At 42.0% G+C, this 21081-nt stretch overlaps 1 protein-coding gene across 19 annotated transcripts in view; it reads left to right on the plus strand.

Moving 5' to 3' along the window:
- Window positions 1-21081, plus strand: part of RYR3 (ryanodine receptor 3) — a 529106-nt gene that overhangs the window by 152535 nt on the left and 355490 nt on the right. For all 19 annotated transcript variants that reach the window (XR_006704802.1, XR_006704801.1, XM_045450137.1 and 16 more), the window contains exon 2: window positions 15772-15891. Coding sequence is in view for 17 of the 19 variants with exons in the window: in XM_045450137.1 (XP_045306093.1) it covers window positions 15772-15891 (120 nt within the window). In the remaining 2 variants the exon portion in view is untranslated. The remainder of the gene's footprint in view (window positions 1-15771; window positions 15892-21081) is intronic.

Consider the following 21081-nt stretch of genomic DNA (forward strand, 5'->3'; position numbering starts at 1 on the left):
GTGACTCAAATTTTGCTTGTGTTCAACACATGGGTGACTACCTATAGATTAGCATGATTTCAAATTTTTATTTGGAATACGTTTACTTGTAAGTCACATGAGTTATTTAACATTGTGGGATACCAACCATACCCATTCCCCACATTTTGGAAAGAAGACTACAGTTGCTTTCCCTGTTTCCAGCTAGAACATCTGTGCCAAGGATAAAGTCAGATTGAAACATAAGAACTCTGGGGCATTGTTTAGGGGTTCTGACTCCTCCCATTGAGAAGGAAATGTACTATTGTAGAGATGGAAAGACTTTGATTTCCCACCACGATCTGCCTCTCCACAGCTATGAAAAGGTCCCTTGTGCATTTTGAGACCTCTTTGTCCTGGCTGTGAAGCACTTCATGGAACGTGAAAAGTGTTTCTCATTCAAAATAGCTTTACATGCTGTTCTTTGAAGTTACTAGAAAGTCATTCAGCCTTGTCATGAAAAGGTTTGGGAGTGGGCTGGAGAAAGGAAAGGAAGGACCCACAAGTACTCTAACATAGATAGTGCTGGGTACATAGAGAACACTCAATAACTTACTAGTTGGCTAGTTTTGCGTTTTAAACTCAGATTCCCTAATTTTAGAGAAGTCTGTAAGATACTAGATTTTCTTGGTGATTGATTTATAGCTGATAGATTGTCTTCTTAGTCCCTGTATTCAAATCCCACAAGGCAATATTATAAAGGCCTAGAGAAAAAAAAAAAAAAAGAAAAAAGAATTGTGCCATGTTCTAGAGGAGCACACCTAGTGAGGGACCCACAGATGGTAGCCTTTGGTGATTGGAGGGTCTTGGATCAGCAGTGACTTAGTCTTTGGATCCTTGATTAAAAGAAAATGAGAACCACAACAATTGATCGTTCCCCACTTACTTACCCTCTGTTATATCTAAAACTCCATTCTTTTCTCTTGTGATTCCAGACCTGTATCAGAGTGTAGAGTGTGTGTCAGCCTCCTCTGGCCCCCCAGCTATCCCCTCTGCCTGGAGTCTGTGGAGGTCTCCATCTTCACTGTGCATCAGTCACCCAGAGAGACCTTCCATACCTGCACCCAGCACCCTTCCCTAGAGATTCCCATCATTTGGGCTAGACTAGGACTCAGGAATCAGTATATTTTATAAGTACTTCATGTGATTCTTGTGTCATATATGGTTGAGCCCCACTGCTTTACAGCAGAGTTAGATTTGTTTTTTTTTTTTTCCTATAGACTCCTCAAAATGAGAGATACCCAGGAAAAAATGGTAACATAAAAATGAGTTGTTTCCTCCTTTCTTTCTCACCAAGCCCAGCAGAACTTTGTGTCTTGGATATCTGGGGCTTCCTTTTGCCCTGAAGTGATCTAACACTTATTTCCCAAAGTCTCTTGGAGGTGAAAATCTGGGTGGTCCTAGTTGGGGATGGGCCCTGAGGGTTGGACAGGATGAGGCTAAGAGACCAAACCTAGGGAAGTCTTATTTCAGAGGCAGCAGGGAAGGGCATTATAGGGGGCTTCATAGGTAGCAGAGATCTGCAACCCTGTTCATATACTCGTACGCAGGAGATGGTAGGATGATGAACGTCAAGATGCTGGACCTGAAACACCAAGATTTTGGGGACCACAGTCTCTGTGGCTAAGAAGGGTAAAAAGTAGAAGATACCTGCCATCAAATGGACCACACATGCTTGGATAATGAGCATATTAATAGCCATCTTGATGGGCTTGAAGACCAGCTGCTTTACTCCAAACTTTATGGACTATATAAATCTCCTTAGATTATTATACAGACCCGAGAAGGGGAAAACTTTCCTAGCTGTGACTGAGATTGAAATGATTGTATATAGCTATTCAGAAACAGACATTACTATATTTAGAAAAAAAGCCAATATGGATTTTTTTTCATCTAAGGGATATGGAATAAATTTTAGTCTCTAACAATAGGTATCAAGCAATCAGGCTCAAATAGATTGACTGACCCCATCTCCTATGCTTTTAATTTTATTGGGTTTTCATTAGATTTTTTTTAAATTTTTTAACGTTTATTTATTTTTGAGACAGAGAGAGACAGAGCATGAACAGGGGAAGGTGAGAGAGAAAGGGAGACACAGAATCTGAAACAGGCTCCAGGCTCTGAGCTGTCAGCACAGAGCCCAACGTGGGGCTCGAACTCATGGACCATGAGATCATGACCTGAGCCGAAGTCGGACGCCCAACCGACTGAGCCACCCAGGCGCCCCTGGATTTTGGTTTGGCAAAGAACTCCGAGGGATTTTGCTGCAGGAGGGCATTGCATTTTATAGGCCTGTTCATAGAATGAGGGGGTTCTAGGATTTTTATGACGGGGCTTAGGGGCAGCAGTGTGGTAGTGCACAGAGGTGGGGGTAGTTAGTACCTGGTGGATAGAGAGAGTGGTCCTGGGGCTTGAAGTTGTATTTTCACTTGACAGAAGATCAAGAAACAGATGGTATTTTATTTAAGAAAGAGGCAACTACCCTTCAGTTAAAGCCTTCCAGCTGTAACACCTACCCCTTTCCAGCCCCAATAAGGTGAAAAATTGAAAAAGCAGCACCGGTAAGTAAGCAGGAGTGGTGGCAACTATGAAGGTACTGAAATGCTTTCTTCACAAAGCAGCCTTGATATAGTGGGGGAAAACTTGGGTTTTGGAGACATACAGAACTGGATTTAAACCCTCATTTAACTAGCTTTGATGCATTTTTGTATTCCCAGGACCTGGCAGTGCATGACATATAATAGACCATTCATTGTTATGAATACTTAATAAATGAATGAATAATGGATGCCCAAAAGAAATAACTGTCTGACTCTGGGCAGTTTCTTAACCTGTGTGCCTGCGCTTAAGTGTCATCACCTGTAGAATGGGTATACTGAGAGGTCGAGGAGATTTTTTAGGATTGTATGAACTACAAAGTATATAAACCAGTGCCTGGTGGAGCTTCCTTATATTTAAGTTGTCTTCTAGCCACACCCCTTCCCTAGTGCTATAGTTTCACAGATTTGTGATAGGAAGAGCATTGCTGAATTGAAATCCTGAAGTGTGGGAAATTGTTGCACACAGTAGCCAAATTTCACCTCAGATTTGACTCTGAGAAATAAAGGCTGAACCCTGCCACCAGGGGATGTGTCAAGGAGATTTCCCGTTTCGAGAAACAGGCTTTGCTTGGCTTTCACAGGTCCTCTGTCTCTTCGTGAAGTGTGTCTTAGGATCCCAAACAGTGTCTGGTTTTTGTTTTTGTTTTTAATTGAAGTATAATTAACATGCAGTGTTATATTAGTTTCAGGTGTACAACATGATTCAACACTTCTATTCATGACTCCATGCTTGCCATATTATAATATTATTGGCTATATTCTCTATGCTATACCTTTCATCTTCATGACTTAGGTGCTCTGGGGATTCGTACCTTTTAATCCCCTTTATTTCACTCATCCTCCCATCCACTTGCCCTCTAACAACCACCAATTTGTTCTCTGTATTTAAGTCTGGTTTTTGCTGGTTTCTTTGTTCTTTGTGGTTTTTAGATTGTACATACACGTGAAATCATATGGTATTTGTCTTCCTCTGACTTATTTCACTTATGATAATACCTTCTAGGCCCACCCATGTTCTTGTAAATGGCAAGATTTCATTATTTTTTATGGCTGCATAATATTCCATTGTGTAGATACACCACATATTCTTTATTCATCTATTGATGGACATTTGGGCCTCTTCCATATCTTGGCTGTTGTAAATAATGCTGCAATAAATATAGGGGTGCATGTATCTTTTTGAATCAGTGCTTTTGTTTTCTTTGGGTAAATACCCAGTAGTGAAATTCCTGGATCATAGGGTATTTCTGGTTTTAAATTTTTGAGGAGCCTCCATATTGTTTTCTAGTGACTCTACCAATTTACATTCCCATCAACAGTGCATGGGGGTTCCTTTTTTCTCCACATCCTCACCAACACTTACCTTTACTTGTTGATTCTAGCCATTCTGAGAGGTATGAGAGGGTATTCTTACCCTGCGGATAAGTGATGTTGAGCATCTTTTCATGTGTCTCTTGGCCATCTGTATGTCTTTGGAAAACTGTCTATTCAGGTTATGTATTCATTTTTAATTGGATTATTTGATTTTTGATGTTGAGTTGTAGAAGTTCTTTATATATTTTGGATATTAACGTTTTAACAGGTGTATCATTTGCAAATATCTTCTCTCAGTCGATAGACTGCCTTTTTGTTTTGTTGATGGTTTCCTTTACTGTGCAAAAGCTTTTAATTTTGATGTAGTCCCAATAGGAATTTTTGCTTTTGTTTCCCTTGCCTGAGGAGACCTATCTAGAAAAATGTTGCTAAGACTGATGTCAAACTATTGCCTATGTTTTCTGCTACCAGTTTTAAGTTTCAGATCTCACATTTAGGTCTTTAATCCACTTTAATCCACTTTGAGTTTATTTTTGTATATGACGTCAGAAAATGGTCCAGTTTCATTCTTTTGCATGTAGCTGTCCAGTTTTCCCAGCATTGTTTATAGAAAAGACTGTCTTTTCCCCATTGTGTATTCTTGCCTTCTTTTGACATAAATTAATTGACCATATAAGTGTAGGTATCTTTCTGACAGTGTCTGATTTTGATTCCTGACTGTTGGGTACTCTTGGTCTACAGCTTTTTACTCAGATTTGACCCAATGTTTTGATCCACTATTTGTCCTAAACTTCATTATTTTAACTTGACGCATTTGTGACATGTTTGCCCCATATGGTAGGTATTAAGGATACAACACAAACAAGATGGAGATGAGAAGGATGTAATTCTTGGCTTCAAAACAGAAAATTTCTGTTAAGGGGATTTAGATCAGAAATCCAAGAGTTACAGTGCAGAGAAGTAACTGATAGTTTCTGATAGAAACATACACTAATCTTGGGACAGAAAACATATCAGGGAGGAAAGAGGAATAGCTCAAACATCCCTGAGTTGTTGTCTCTGTCTCACTCAGGTTCTTCTGGTCCTGGATTATATCATGTCTGCAAACCACTGCCACTGAAAACCCATTTGAGTCAATGTATATTACAGGATAGTCATCCACTTAGGATGGGAACTCCAGAAAGGTAGATGTGTGGCCTGTCTTGTTCATCACTGTACCCCAGTCCATGAAACAGAGTCTGCCACACTAATAGGCACACAAATATTTCTTGAGTGAATTTATGACTTAATCCTGAATGGAGCTAGGAGAAATTGATGGGTTCATTTTCTCTCTCTCTCTCTATGTCTCTTTCCCTTCCTTCCTTCTTTCCTTCCTTCCTCCCTCCCTCCCTCCCTCTCTTCCTGTCTTTCTGAAAGTAGTCCTGGATAGTTCATAGGGCTTTAGCACCATTAAATTATGAAAACACTTCTTTTGCTTTTAAGTGACCTATTTTCAAAGACTTATCTATCTAAATGTCAGCCCATAAATTTCATTACAATCTACTAACTTTATCAAGCATCCTTTCTGAAAAAGGCACAGTGTTCCCTAGCTATTAGATTTTGTATGGAAATTGCTAGATGCTTTGTCGTTGCTTTTGGATTTTACAACGTCTCCAGTAAATTGGATTGATTATGCACACAAGAGTGTTTGTGTCCTTCATGTTGGCTATTTTAGTGTCATTTACTTTTGCTAAAAATCTTAAAGGGGAAAATTCCAGAAAGTAGCATAAGAAAGCATTGTGCTAGTAGAAACAATCTCCCTGTTTAGTTTATTTCCCTAAACCAAAAGCAGACAGTACTGTGGCCCTCACCCCTCATCCTAGATGCTATTAGAAGATCTAACAAGTGGTGGGCTACAAGTGGGTGGGCTGTCATGGGTGAGTTGCAAGACCCAGGGAAGGTGTTATACCTCAATTCAGAAGCTAAAGATCCAAGAATCAATGATTTAAAAAAAGGAAATTTACTTAAAGAATAGATCTAATAACATAAAAATATGGCTTATCATTGCATGGTTTGTCCAGATCTCAGTACTGCCATGGTAGAATCAGAATTGGATGCCCTTTGCATGGTTCTCAGGTTACAGTGCTCAGACTGCATGAGGATGGAGACACAGAGCAAACTCATCAGCGTCTATAATGTAAACATGGGAAGTTGAAGTGTTCTGGTTAGATCCCCTTTTTAATATTAGGTTCAGATCAGTGTTGGTTCCAGAGACCTATACTTTCCTACAGTAACTGTATTACCAACCCTTGCTACACCTCTTAGGTTAGACGCTGAACACCATGTTTGCTTTAGTATTCTAGCTTGTTCCCATTCATATTTTACCCTGGCTGATGTGCCTAAAGAAGAAAAGAAACCAAAGAGGTAAGGGCATGCACCTGGGTATGGTCACTCACCCAGTGTGTTCTCACTGGGTGGGAGAGAAGTATTCAAAATACCAACATTGCACATAAAATTTTATAGAAAACCTCCCTGTGAAATTTCCTTGGTACCAACTAGATCATTATTTTTCTGTCCTATGAGAATAGGTAAGTGTTAATAATTGGCCATTATTTCTAGACAAACATGTCACAGGTCACTGCATTCTTCCATGTCTAATAGCAGCATGATCTGTCTGAGAGGGAATTAAATCCCTGTGTAAACCCTGGTGCCTGCTTATCCCACTAATCAATGTAGAGAAAAGCTTCCCCCTTTGCCCTATTCCTGTAAGTTCCAGAGAGACCAACCCATGGGTGACACTGAATAGATTTTACAGTCAAGCTCCAAACTCTGCCTTCTCAGCAATGAGAAAAGTTATGAAGAGCAAGCAGAACACGCCTTCCAGTTGTTGGAGCAGAAGGGGCCCTGGAGGCTGCAGGTGACTCTTTGGCTTGTCAGTCCCCAACATAAGCAAACAATTCCAGCTGAGTCTGAGGACTGTTAGATCACTTCCTATAAAGCAACAGAAGGGTGCAATGAAGTCGTAAGTTCTTGTGTCTAATATGAAACATTATGACTAGGCTGTCATTCAGTGACCATTGGAGCGCCTAGCATGTACTGGGCACTTTTCCAGGCACTGGAGATGCATTGAGGAGAAAAACCGTGTCTAAGAGATATGGTTCATTACATTCTAACGAAGGAGGAGACAACTAAGAAATATATATTCTTAGGTAGGCAGTGCTCGCTGGCCAAGAAGGCAGATGAAGCAAGATGGGAAGCGCAGAGTGGGATTGAGGTTGTAATTATATATTGGGTAGTAGGGAAGGCCCCTCTGATGAGAAGACAGTGAACAGACACCTGAAGGAAGTGAGGGTGGGAGGCCTGTAGACCTCTGGGAGAAGAGCATTCTGGGCAAAGGAAAGAGCAAGCACAAAGCATGTGAGGGAAGGTCATGCTTCAAGAGTTGGGGCTCTTCCAAAGAGGCTAGTGTGGCTGAAAATGAGCAAGCAAAGGGTGATAGAGAGGTTGTTGGAAGGTGTTAGTTAGCCCCTCATAGGCCACAGTAAGAATTCTGCCTTTTTCCTGAATAAGACAGTAAATCGCCAGAGGGTTTTGAGGAGTGGAGTGACATATCTCAGGTTTTAAAAACCTCTATCTGGGGGCAGAGAAGAGGTGTAGAGAAGAGATGGGAAACAGGAGTGGTGACTGCAATAATCATGACAAGAAATGATGGCCTGAGCCTGGTGGTCCAGTTGGATCCATCCTGAAGGTAGAATGGGTAGGATTAGTTGCTGATGTGGATGTGAGGTAAAAGAAGAAAAAAAAGGAATCAATAGGACTCCAAGATTTTTTATATATTTTTTTGAGAAGGGGGAGGGGCAGAAAGAGGGGACAGATGATCTGAAGCAGGCTCTGTGCTGACAGTAGGGAGCCCAATGTGGGGTTTGAAATTACGAACCATGAGATCACGACTTGAGCTGGGACCAAGAGTCGGACACTCAACCTACTGAACCACCTGGGCACTCTGGACTCCGATATTTTTATTTTATTTTATTTTTTACATCTAGTATGTTAAAAAGGCCTTTATTTTTATACTTCAAATGCTCTAAATCAATAAAAGTAGTAATTATCCTGTTTTATTTTTTTTTTTAATTTTCAAAATGCTAAGGAGAGCACCTCATGGTAGAAATACCCCTTTGTAGTAGTTAAGAACAGCTGTCATCTAGAAAGTGCAGATATTTTTGTTGACTTTAGCTACTGATTTATTTTCTTGCCTGAGACCCTAAAGAAGAAGTTGCCATGTCCCGAGACAGACAAGACTTTGGGAAGGACATTCTCAGGGGAGATGATTAGGAGTTGGATTTTGGAGATACTAGAGCAACTGGAGATACAAGCTAGAGTTCAGAGGAGAAGTCTAAGCTGGTGGTGATATGAACTTGGGAGCCATTCATGTACTGATGGTTTTAAAAGCCATGTAATCAAATGGGATCACAAAGGAAGAGAGTGCAGGTAAAGAGGGAAACTCCAAGGAACACCCTGTGAGCCCTGCTGGTAGTGGCTGAGAGGGGAGGGCAGGATGCTAGCCCAGGAGACTGAGGAAGATCTGCTAGTGAATAGAGGGGAAAACCAAAAGAGAGTCTACCCTATGAACCAAATGAATAAAGTATTCAAAGAAGGAAGGAATGATAAACTATATCAATTTTCTCTCTTTGGATCCCAAGATTTCCATTTTACTGCATTTTGTAGCAATCAGTGAGTAGTAAGGAATGAGAGACGGGAACCATCGCTGATTTTTGAGAGATTGGAAAAACAATAGGGATTTTCAAAAGTGTAATCATACTACAACAAAAACAGACCACAGTGACAGAAAAACCCTAGAAGGGTTGTCTCTAGGGACACGATATAATGTCAGCTTCTGTGAGTTGGACATTGGACTAGTTAGCCTCCTCCCTCAGTCTATAACCTTTAGATGCATAATTTTTAAAATGGGATTAAAAATACTTGTATGTCTCATGGGGCCATTGTGGAAGCAGGATATCATAGTTCCTTCTATATGCTCCCCACTATTTCCTTGTTGGCATTCTAGACTATACAAGTAAAGAAATGCAGAAGGATTTTTATGTGAATTTTTTATGCATCAGCAATTTTGTTAATGCTGTTGTTTTCAAACTATGTGATTTGTCCACTAAATTCACAAATAATTGTACTTTTCTACTCTGTGCCAGGCACTATGAAGGGCACTGAGGATTCATAGGGAGATGAGACATTCCTGCCTTCAAGGAGGTTAGAATCTAAGGAAGTAAATAGAGTGATTGATGTTTAGGACATACAGTAGACCACCAGTGCCATTAATCCTTGTGAAATAATTTAGGGATGGTCTCATCATTCCAAAAGCCTACTTACTTTTCACTGAAGAGATGCTGTAGGGGTAAAGCCTGAGAATGAGCTCTCTCACCCATGTCTGCATATATTTAGTAGGTGGTTGTTTCCTAACATAGTGTCTGATGTTCAAGATGAGTGGCTAGGACACATCTTCCTCTTTAAAGCAATGAATAAATGGGTATGGATTTTCCTCTGCAGTAATATCTGCGCTTAAATGTGGACCATGAAATCTGCTGGACTGCGCTCCGTCCCATGCGCTCTCTGCTCACGAGCTTCTTGGTATCAGTGATGTGCCCATCTAACTATAGGGCTGTCATCAGCTGCCTAATGATCTACCGTAAATAGAGCTGTCAGCCATTTTGTTTTGTCCCAAAGAGTTCTCTCCAAATGACCCAGGGAGAAGAGGGAGAGCCAAGGTGCCCCCAGCCATCAACACAGACTCCAAACAAGGTTGTCATGACCCTTGGATCAGGAGCCAAGGGTATAAGAAAGAAGCAGTAGAGATAGAATAGGCAAGCTCCATTCATTTTCAAATTCAAGGTTCTTTAGCTAGAGGAGTATAGAAAGAAACTTACTTTGTCAGAGATGACCTGTGATAACATGAAATTTAAGCAAAGAGAGCCAAAGGCTGTATATCCTTGTTCAGGGACAATCACTCAACACCACCACAGACTGAATCTATGACAGGAATAGCTGGCGCTTATGAACTGCATAGCTTGGAAGGATGCTGACATATGATATACCTTGGATTTTAATCATTCTTCCCCCTACGTTACAAGTTTGGGGATGACGTATACTCCTTCTAGTGTTAAGTCATGGAGCACAGAAAAATTTTGTTTTATTTGAATTTTAGGTCTCTGGCTATTCTCTATGGCATCGTGCTCTGTGATGTGGTTACTTGTCAACATTGTATGGCCATGTGAGAAGGCTGGTGGCTGGAGTTACCTATTTTTATCAACAGGATCACCACGGGCCTTAGAGTCAGGGATAGGTGAATTCAGACCTGTTACTAAGGTCAGTCTCTTGGAAGACTGTTGGGCATTATGGTAAATAGGACAGCCTCCTGATTCAGATAATCCTAAGGTTCAAGGTCAAAATCTATTATTTACATGCTGTGTGGTATTAGGCAAATTAATTATCCTCTCTGTGCTTTAATATCTTTATCTACAAATAGAATATTAGTATCTTCTTTACAGGATGGTTGTAAGGACTTAACTGAGATGCTGTGACATGGTGGCACCTAATGACTGCTCCTTAAATATTCACTTCTTAAAATTGCCAGATTCCTCTGATCTTTGGTTTCCTCATTCTTAAAATGGTCATGTTGTTGTTAATGTTAAATAATCTAGGGGGAAATCTCAGCAGTGTGTCTGGTATGGAATGAATAGTTGATATTTTTATCAATAGAAAAGTGACCTTTTCTGGAATAATTATTGTTACATGGGTGAGAGTAGAGAAATCTTTTTTAAATCTGATTCCATATCTTGATCAGTCAACATGGTTTTACCAAACACATTATGTTCCCAGCCTATATGGGGAAACAGTTTTCTGTGCTTTTATAATTTAGATTACAAGGTAAAAAACACATACATTGAATAAATCATAACTGGATGTATATTGTGCATAAGGCACTATGCTAGCAAGTATCCTGATAGATATAAATATGAACCAGACATGGACCTTGCCTTCAAGGGGTTCAGAGCCAGCTGTGAGAGAGATGGGAGAGAAAGCATGGATGCATACTGCCTGGATTGGGTACCAGACTCTACCCCTCACCACCATGAGACCATAGGCAAGTTACTTGACTACCCTGTGTAGGGCTCCTCATTTGTGACATGCCGGTGAAAACAGTACCTACACCATAGTGTTGGGGTGAAGTAAGCTTTATTGCTCATAAAGCACAGTGCCAGTCATACAGTCCGATATCAGTAAATGTTAGCCATTTCAAAATGTAGAGTCGGGGATAACCGTGCATGTAAACAAACATAAGGCAAGAGTATGGTGATATTGCTATGGAAATTTGGATGGAGGAGAGATTACGTAGGCTTCATAAAAGAATGTGGCATTTGAGCTAAACTTGGGAGAATAGGCAATATATGAACATGGAAAAATGGCAAATCAGGGCAGCTTTAGAGTTAGTGATTGTGTAAGAATATGAAGGTAGACAGGTGAAGGAACTCTACAGGGAAGAAGTTGCGGGAAAAAGGTCAGAAAGTGAAGGTCCTCATATGCTGGCTCTAGGAGTTTGTATTTGCTATGTGGACAGTGGAGAGAGGGCCATTATAGATTTTCAACAGACAAATGGTAAGCTCAGAGCTGTGCCTCTAGAAATAGATCAGAGGAAGAATGCTCTGAGTTGTCTTCATCTCTAGACCTCCAGTCTGTCCTTTCTCTGGCCCATTTGCTGTAGGACAGGCAGGAGGGAAGACTCAGACAGGAGGTGGTGATATTTGGGCCTGGGTTGCCAAGAGGTTGTATGTGTCACTAACAAACATGGACAACATAAAAGGATGCGTAGGCTGGAAATGTACCTTTTGGTTCATTAGGACATGTCGGTTTGCAGTGTTGAGCATGAGTATTTGGATAAAGTCAGGGATAAGTGGAGGTTTGGAACCTTAAGAGTGCCACCAGGTTGGAGATACAGATGGTCCAACTACTAATCAGAATAAAACTGGAAGCCTGAAGAATGGATGGGATTGCTAAGCAAAGATGATGAGGACCAGTCCTTAGGTGATCCCTATGTGAAGGAATGCCAGGAGAAAGTGGACATAGGAAGGTTCCATCAGAAAGACAGGAGAACACAGTTGATTAAAGGAACAGAAGAGTTTCAAGGAAGAGAACTCCAGGGATGCTGGACAAGACTTACTTGACAGATGGGAAGGCAGTAGGAATGGAGGAGAGATGAGGGTGAAGACAGAGGAAAGAACTTACCTGCGAGGGAAGCCAGCAGAGACCTTTTGACATAGTGGAAAACCAGAGATGCTTATGTGATCTTTGGTATTTCTTGGGGACTTAAGACAGGTGTACCCCTCATCCTTAAGTTGAGAGGCTAGGTCTAAAAAGTCTTTTCATTACTGATTATTATGCTCTCTGACCTAACCCTTCTTTCCTCTTTATTTTATCTCTTTGTCTTATAGATGGGGGGGGGGAGGGGGGGAGGTGATTTGATCGTGACTGAGTTGAATCTGTTGTGAGTTCTACAAAGAGGGGAGATTTTATGATCTTGTTCCAGTGAAACCAGAGTTCAAACAAGCCAAAAATGTATTACTGGAAAAAGAATCCCATAAGTTGATAGTAGAACAAAACCCCAGAGTTGTGTTACTTTCTCTATCAAAAAATCCTTTCTCTTTCTCTTCCTGGTGAAGAGGAAGAGAAGGCAGGGCTCTCTAGGAATTGGGAATCAGAAGTTTTGGTGAGGGAAGGCAAGAACAATGAACATAAGAGAATGAGAAAGCAAGAAAGGGAAGATTGGGTTCATAGAGCCAGATAGTCTGGTTCGGAGTAAAATAGTCTAGTTCTGGATTTTAGAATAGGAACTGTTGTAGGTTTTGACAAGGAGTGTTACACATAGCGTGTTACTGAAACTGTGCAAGTAATTAGGTCAAGGTGTTCACTTGGAAGAGATTATCCACGTGAACCTTGAAATTAGTCGATATGATGGCTCAGGTGGCAGGGAGAAAGGCCAGGAGCTGGCCTTTCAGACATCAGCTCCACTACTCCAGTATTAACCGATTTTGTCTTCTAAAACTAGGTATGCTCTGCAGTATCCTGGCAGAATGCTTTGTCATTGGATGGTAGTCAGAAATGTGTATTGAATTCATACAAAAATGATCAGACTTTGTGATGGTCATTAAGAATCAGATAAAGGTGGGAGAATTAAGTAGGATGTTGATAGATGACTTGAGAAGATGTGGAGATTGGCTGTCACATACCTCGAAATTGAAGAGTTTTGGACCTGAGTAGGAGAGCGATTATCTGAATTTGGCATTGAGGGATGGGAGGGGAGTTACAAGAAGATGGAAGAACTCGCAGCCTCCAGTGAGTGACAGGGAGTTCCTTGGAAACGGTACCTTCTGTAAATACCCAGATTTGATTTAAAGCAAAGGGACAAAGGGAGAGAAGTAATGGGAGAAGAGAATGTACATTGGTACAGGAAGGAGTCAACTAGGGAGGGCTGGTAACTGGAGGGGCTGTGTTCTGTGTTTAGGGCATAGAAGATGTGATGTGATGGGTTGAATTAACTTGTGGTTCTGAATGAAACTTGGGTGCAAAGATGACAGTGTCGGGTACTCGAAGGCTCAGGATGTTGGTCTGATGGAGGTTTGTGGAGAATGGTAGGTGCCGCCTGGAATGAAGGCAGGTACAAGCCAGGTCAGCACGGAGTGTCCGGTTCCAGACAGCATGTGGGAAAAAGGGAAAGCTTTGGGACAACAGTAAACTTGGCTTAGAGCCCCACACCCATCTGTGTGGCACGCAGAGTACGGACCTAGGAAAATGTTTGTGCCAAGTGCTCCTCAGCAGACAGCTGTTGAGCCGGGGCAAGGTTTTTTTATTGCATTAGCTGACTGGCAGCCTAGCCTATGAGGATGTGAGTTATAGAACGGGGAAGTTTCAGAAGACAGAGAGGCAGCTAATGCCAAGTCAAGCTAAGGTGGTTTGGGCTCGTTGGAGTGGAAAGGGTATGGGAAATAAGGTCATGCAGAGATGTACCTTCAACTCAAGTCGAAGAGAAAATTCTGTCGGCTTTTACCAGCTCATGAAAAGTCTAGTCCTTAACACACACCTGTGATTTCTAAATGACTATTGTTTGCTTGGCAAATGGTATGTAGGTGGGAGATATTTAAATATTTCTCAGTAGGGGGTCCTCTCGACATTTGGGACAGAAAAATTAAGTGTTTTGAGGACTGCTTCTTGAAGTACAGACACGTAAGTCTTATGACCCATTTTGCAATGCGCATAGTGTCCCTCAGTGATTTTGACAATTAAGAGTACTCCCTTGTTGCCTGTGCCCTTGGGGAGGATGTGATCACCTCTGGGGGAAAACTTGTTTCTCTTCAGAGATTTCACCGAATCCACATTCTGAGAGTAGTGCCATCCTGGAGTTCTGTTCTGCTTCAATTCAAGTGAAGACCATGAATTCTGACTGCACTCTAAGCGGAGGCTTTTTATTAGTGACTCAATTTAATGACGAACAGTGACATTCCAGTGCCAGTAGAAGTGTGAAACTTTTTTTCCCCTCCATATTCTTTTCATATGTCTGTGATTTGCGGCTTCTTATAGTTTCCTATAGCTTCTGACCAATCTCTGGGCAACAGCAGTCCTCTTTTGTGGGATCTCTTACTATTCGATCTCTTTATCTTCCCATCAGGTAGAAGGATTTTATTTTTCCACATGACCATGCACATCGCAGACCCCTTTTCAGAAAAGCTGTTTCTGTTTAATCTGACCGTCCAATACTCTGGGACAAACACTAAAATCGGGGGACACGGGGGTGAGACCGGGCAACTGGAGAGCAGTTGCTAAGGAGGAAGCTTCAAGTGGCCTTCCTCTGGTTACTCCTTTAACATAACCACACCTGCAAATATTTTTGATGTTTGCAATCCAACATTGAGTGGTGGGAGAGAGTGGGGACATAGACTAACAGATTGGAGAAACTGTAAGGAAAATGATTTCCTCTCAGCCTCGGTCAGGACTGTGCGAGAGGTGAGCATGTTAGTGTAAATAGAGGTTGGCCTCATTTCTAGACCATCAATAAGAGGGATGCCATCCAAACAAGGCCTCTGAAATTTCAGCAGGGTTGCTTCTGAGAGTGATGCATAGGACGGAGGTCCCCTCCTTAAGGAATTCAGAGTGGCTCCTCTACTTGACCTTCAGCTCCTCCCTCCAATCTCAAGCTTCAAGGCTTCTCTTGAGCTTTCTTTCCCATATGTCTGAAACCCATTTCCTGTCACCCTCCACAGCTTCCTTCTGTCATCTCTGGCAAATGTGTTACCCACTACATGGGCCCCCCTCCCCCAACAACATGTCTCTTGCTTCCTCCAAGCCTCACACACAATGGACTTGCCCTGCACGAACCCCACCTCCGTCTGATCTCTGCTGTTGTCTCTGTTCCCCCTCAGTCTCATCTCAATTTTCTGCCCTTATTATGTATTTGGAGATGGCTTAGATTTACTTTCATGTCCACTCACGTGTTGGAATTGGCTGCTCAGCCGGATTGTGTGCATTTCCTGCGCCTCTGAAGCGAGGCTCGTGCTCTAGATGTGTGGGGTACACGCATTCCACGTACATGTACCTGCACCCACTGACCCCACCCCAGAGTTCAGAGTACTCAGGGGAGGTGTTCAGTACTGCCATATGTTCTCCTTTTCTGTATCATGCTCAAAAGTATGTGCCTCTCGGTGTACGTGATGACGATATAGCAGGGTGACTTGGGGACCTGGTTCCACATGGGAAGGCAGCCCCTCATTCACTTGCACGTATGTCTCTGTTCTGCCGGCAGGAGGATGAAGTGGTTCTCCAGTGCATCGCAAACATTCACAAGGAGCAGAGGAAGTTCTGCCTCGCAGCCGAGGGCCTGGGAAACCGCCTGTGCTTCCTGGAACCCACTTCAGAAGCCAAGGTAGGATTGATTGCCTGCCCTGCACCTTCTCCCTTGACCTCCCAGACAGTCATTTAGGGGAAGGAGCTGCAGGGAGAGGAGGTTGAGAGTGATGAGGAAGAAGGTAGAAAGAAAGGATGCATTTGTTTTTCAGATGGGAAGCAGATCGGAAGTCAAATGTGACTCTCCCCAGCCCAGGAACAGTAGGAACCCAGAGCAGTGAAGAATTAGTGGTGCCTTGTCTGTCTGTGTTCCCCAGGACACCAGTGATGCTTTGAGGTCACTGTCACAGAAGAGGTTCTTTCCATATTCCCAGAACACCTTTTTGTGTTGTTAATTCCTAAAGGTCCTCAGTGCGGGTTTTGTACTCTCAGCTGTCATTTATGGCTACCAGGACTCCCAGGTGCTTGGGCCTGAGTTTCATGGGAAGCCCACTGCTCTCAGTTCAGACTGCGCTGAGCTCCTGCGATCGTTACCCCTGCCTGCCCACTGTGACCTGGGGGCAGAGAGGAGTGTTTGCTCTAGTCCCTGCCTGCGTGGTGGCATGTAATGTCATGTCTCTTCAGCCAAACCTTTTCTTCCTCCAGTTTCAGACTGTCTGTACTTTTCGTGATCTGTCAAGTGTGTCCGTGTGCTCGGCGAGATCACCATACTTGGCGGTCCTGGCCAGACCTTTAGATCGGTCAGGGTTCTCCAGAGAAACAGAACCAGTGGGATCTCTCCCTTTCTCTCGATGGGCGGGTGGATGGGGAGATGATGGATTTAAGATATTGCCTCACACAATTATTGGGTCTGCTAAGTCTAAAAGCTATACGACAAGTCAGTAGGGTAGAAACTCAGGGAGAAGTTGATGCTGTCTTGAGGCAGAATATCTCTTCTCCAGGAAACCTCGGTTTTTATTTTTAAAGCCTTTAAAAGATGGCGTGAGGCCCACCCACATGATCAAGGGTCATCACCTTAACTTGAAGTCAACTGATTATAGATGTTAATCACATCTATCAAATACCTTCACATCAAAACCTGGATTGGTGTTTGGTTAAATAACAGAGTACTATGGTCTAGCCAAGCTGACATACAGCTAACCATCTTACCCTCCTCACAGAGCCATTTTTAAAAAAAATTTTTTTTCAATGTTTATTTATTTTTGGGACAGAGAGAGACAGAGCATGAACGGGGGAGGGGCAGAGAGAGAGGGAGACACAGAATCGGAAACAGGCTCCAGGCTCTGAGCCATCAGCCCAGAGCCCGACGCGGGGCTCGAACTCACGGACCGCGAGATTGTGACCTGGCTGAGGTCGGACGCTTAACCGACTGCGCCACCCAGGCGCCCCTGTTTTTATCTTTTTTAAAGGCCTTAGACTTGATTTCCCTGAGGTCTTTTCTCATTTGCTTTTGTCCTTAGCTAGATATTTTTCTTTTCATTCCCAGCTGTCTGGGATAATAGGAAGATGACTAGATTAGAAGTCAAGAAGTTAATCCTCAACCACTAGCTATTCATGTGACTACCGGCAAGTCACTCAACCTTGCTTTCCGTTTCCTCATCTGCCAGATGAGGTACATCCTGGTGCAGTGGAAAGAGCATTGGCCTAAACTGAAAACCAGTGGTCTCATTTTCTAGTCATCCACTGAGTGGGTCATGGGGCAGTGGTTTGGGGCACAGGTTCTGGAGCCAGACTGTCAGAGTTGGAGTCCTGTCTCTCACCACATACCAGCTAAGCCGGGATCTTGGCCAAGGTACTTGACCTTTCTGTGCTTAGTTTCTGCACCTGCTTAATGAGAATTTAATAGTAACTACCTAAAGAGGTTTTTCTTAGGATTAAATGAGTTAATACCTAAGAAGTGCATAGCACACTCTCTATAACTATTGACTCCTCATTGACTATTATGATTGAACCTTGTCTAAACCAGATGAAAAACTATATATCCTAACCCGAGAATATTTTGTATCGCCCAGGAATAAAAATAACCCATACCACGCATAAATGCATTTGAGGATGAGAAAATGTCCTTCCTAACACCCACTTGACTAAGTGTCCTTATTTTAATTTTTCGTTTTAAATTTAAAACAAGGTAATAAGAGTGAAAAAGAGATGTAACATATCATAACTTACTCATCTTGTCACAACTATTTTCATTTGTTTTTCATTCAGCCTCTGTTCACATGCCACCTGTATGTTTTCAGAGTTCTACTCAGAGTTGACGTGTAAGCATTCTGCTTTTTTTTTTCCTTTAACATTTTAGCCAGTTCCATAAAGCTATGTGGTCTCCGTGGTTTAAAAAAAAAAAAAAAAGTATGTGGTTTTGTTAGTTTTTTTGCTTTTTAGAGTAAATATCCAGGAGAAAAATTAATGGTGTTAGGAGGATGAACAGTATTAAACTACTTTCCCCAAAGGGTATACCAGTTATCACAGTTGACATGCCCAGTATCATAGCATGAGTATATGTCTCTTGTATATACAGTATGAGGAAACTGCATCATGAGTGCTTCTCAAAAAAAACACGGTCGAGTTCATGGAAAGGATAAAGTCTTTAGAACTTCATGTCACCATTCCTGGGAGGTGCCTGCTGGCCGCCATTTTCTGTGGTTTCAGTCTTTCCCACAGTCAGCTACAGCTATGCACACTGCTTCTGACCTGTCCCCTCCCTTTTCACTAAATATTTCCTCTGATTCTCTACTATCCACTTTCACAACCACCTTTGCTATTCTTAGGTTCTCAGAAGCTAACATAGGTGGTGCAGTGAAATGAGAAGTTGTATTCCCAAGCCTGGCACTGAGCATGAGGCACACACCTCAAACAGCACTCTTATCACCAGCTACAGAGCCACCAGTGACCTTGGCATTCCCAGTCAAGGGTATTTCAAGCTAGGTGAGCCACAGAGAGATAAAATTGAGATAAATTCTAAGGAGAAGATACATCTCTAAGAAAGAAGAGATGAGATAAGGTTCTCAAAAGGTATTCTTAATGTACAAGCCCTATGAAAAGGAGGTCACATTGAAACAAGGGGTGAGAGAGTAGAAGAATGGGAAGCAAAAGTACACCAACACTTGCTGTGGACATGGAGACTGTTGAACACTAGGGAGAGCGCTTGTGACTTTGTTTGCCGTGGCCCACTCTTCTTTGAAGGTCTCTTGAAATTGCAAATGTCAACAGATGGAAGCACTGTTAATCCACTTCCCTTTCAAAGACGCACAGCTCCAGGAATTAAAAGGTGTCCTCCCTGTTTTACAAGAAAGGTTTCAGAATTATAACCAGAAATCAGGAAACATGGAAAGGAAATGTTGCTTCTTTATTTGATCAGTAACAGCAAATGCTTATTGAGTCCTATTTTTAAGTGGAAAATGTATTCCCAGGAATTTACTACTTTTCCTCTCATCCATATTATCTATTTTGTATCTACAGCATTAGCTGGGGAAAGGGGATCTTACTTGGTTTAACTTAACATCCAAACTCATAAAACTCACACACTGCTTGGCACCAGTATGTGCATTAGGGCAGGAATCACTGCTTGCCTGCTGGGAAGTGTCAGGCACACCTGTGGGAATCCTTGCTGCTGAATCCCCCACCCAAGATGAGGCCAAGTGCAAAGAGATGAGGTCCACATCAGGCAGGTATGAGAGTTACCATGGCTTACAAGCCTCATGGACCACAGGAGCCAGTGTTTCTTGTAACAACTCCACAGGCATGGCTTTTGGGGGTCCCACAAAGGACACCACCTCCCAGCTATAAGTCTTTACACTTGGGGAATTGCAAAGATATAGCTTCCCACATCAGGTAATGGTGTCTTCCCAGTACAGACTCAGGCTGCCAGTCAGGGATCATTTTCACTGTAAGCAATGTTCCCTAGTGACGTAATTCATATATCAGTTTTACCAGGTTGTCCAAGAACAAAACTGGACAGTTAACTGAAGGTCAAATTCTCATGCATAAGGAAAAAACAATTTAATAAGCTTTATCCCATAGTATTCTTCACTGATGGCAGTTACTTCATGACTGTGGCCTTGTCGGATGTGTCTGGAACCCCAACACCTTTCCAAATCCTCACTTCGACCTTCCTTAAATATATAGGTCATCAAAAAATAAGAAGAATGTGAGCACTTTTTGGTTAAGATCGATTTGAACACACCAAGCTTTGTTTCACTGATTTTAATGAGGATGAAACACAAATTGCTGAGGGGAAACTTACACTAGTGCCTTTTAATTTTTTTTTTTAATTTTTTTTTTTTTACTTTTTTAGAGAGCGAGCAGAGGAGGGGAAGAGGGGGAGAGAGAATCTTAAGCAGGCTTCACGCCCAATGGGGCTCAAGCTCACAACCATTAGATCATGACCTGAGCCTAAATCAATAGTCCCATGCTTAACCACCTGAGCCACCCAGGTGCCCCACCCTAGTGCCCTTTCAAAGTCAGTGACCTAGCCAAAGTCTTCAGACACTCCGTGTCTCAGAATGAAGTTGTGCCTCTCTGTTGGGTAACAATGGTCTCTCTTACCATGGTTTATTCAAAATGAAAAATCCAATTTCAAATCCAATTTTCAAACTGAAAATTTCCAGAGGAAATTTTAAGCCTATTGTTTCCCACCCCCTCTTTTGAAAAGGAAGAATAGTCTGCTCTGGTTTCTGCAAAGTTGGATAGGCTCTAAAGACCCAGGATTAAACATCTGTGATTGTGCAAACATCATTATGTAGATGGCATAAATGAAGAGAGAATTCTAGGCTAAAAATAGTTTATTTTCTACTATTTTTATTATCTTTAGCTCAGAATAGATTTACTGTTTACTTCTAAACAACTAAGCCTGTGCAAATTTGCAGAGAGTGAGGCTCACTCTGAGGTTGTACACTTTTCTTTGAACTTCTGATTGATATTTTAGAGGGTAGTATTCTCTATGGACTTAAGATCTTATGAAAAGCCAAACTATTATAAAACATGCTTTAAAAACTTTCTTGTTATGTAATAGGGACTTATAGGTGAAAGATGTGATCTTTTTGTTTGACATTTATCAGGCATCATGTGCTATATGCCATGTACTACAATGGGTGCTTACATGCTCTCATTTAATTTTTATATCCCTATGGAGCAAATAGTGATTTCATTTATGGAGAGGAAAGATACAAGAATTTAGACAAAGTTACATAAATTCCTGAAGATGATTCATTCTAAACTTGAATCACTACTTCTGTAGTACTCAGCAATAAAGAATATCACAGATCCAACT

This window comes from Leopardus geoffroyi, chromosome B3 (genome assembly GCF_018350155.1).
Source record: "Leopardus geoffroyi isolate Oge1 chromosome B3, O.geoffroyi_Oge1_pat1.0, whole genome shotgun sequence".
Classification (NCBI taxonomy): domain Eukaryota; kingdom Metazoa; phylum Chordata; class Mammalia; order Carnivora; family Felidae; genus Leopardus; species Leopardus geoffroyi.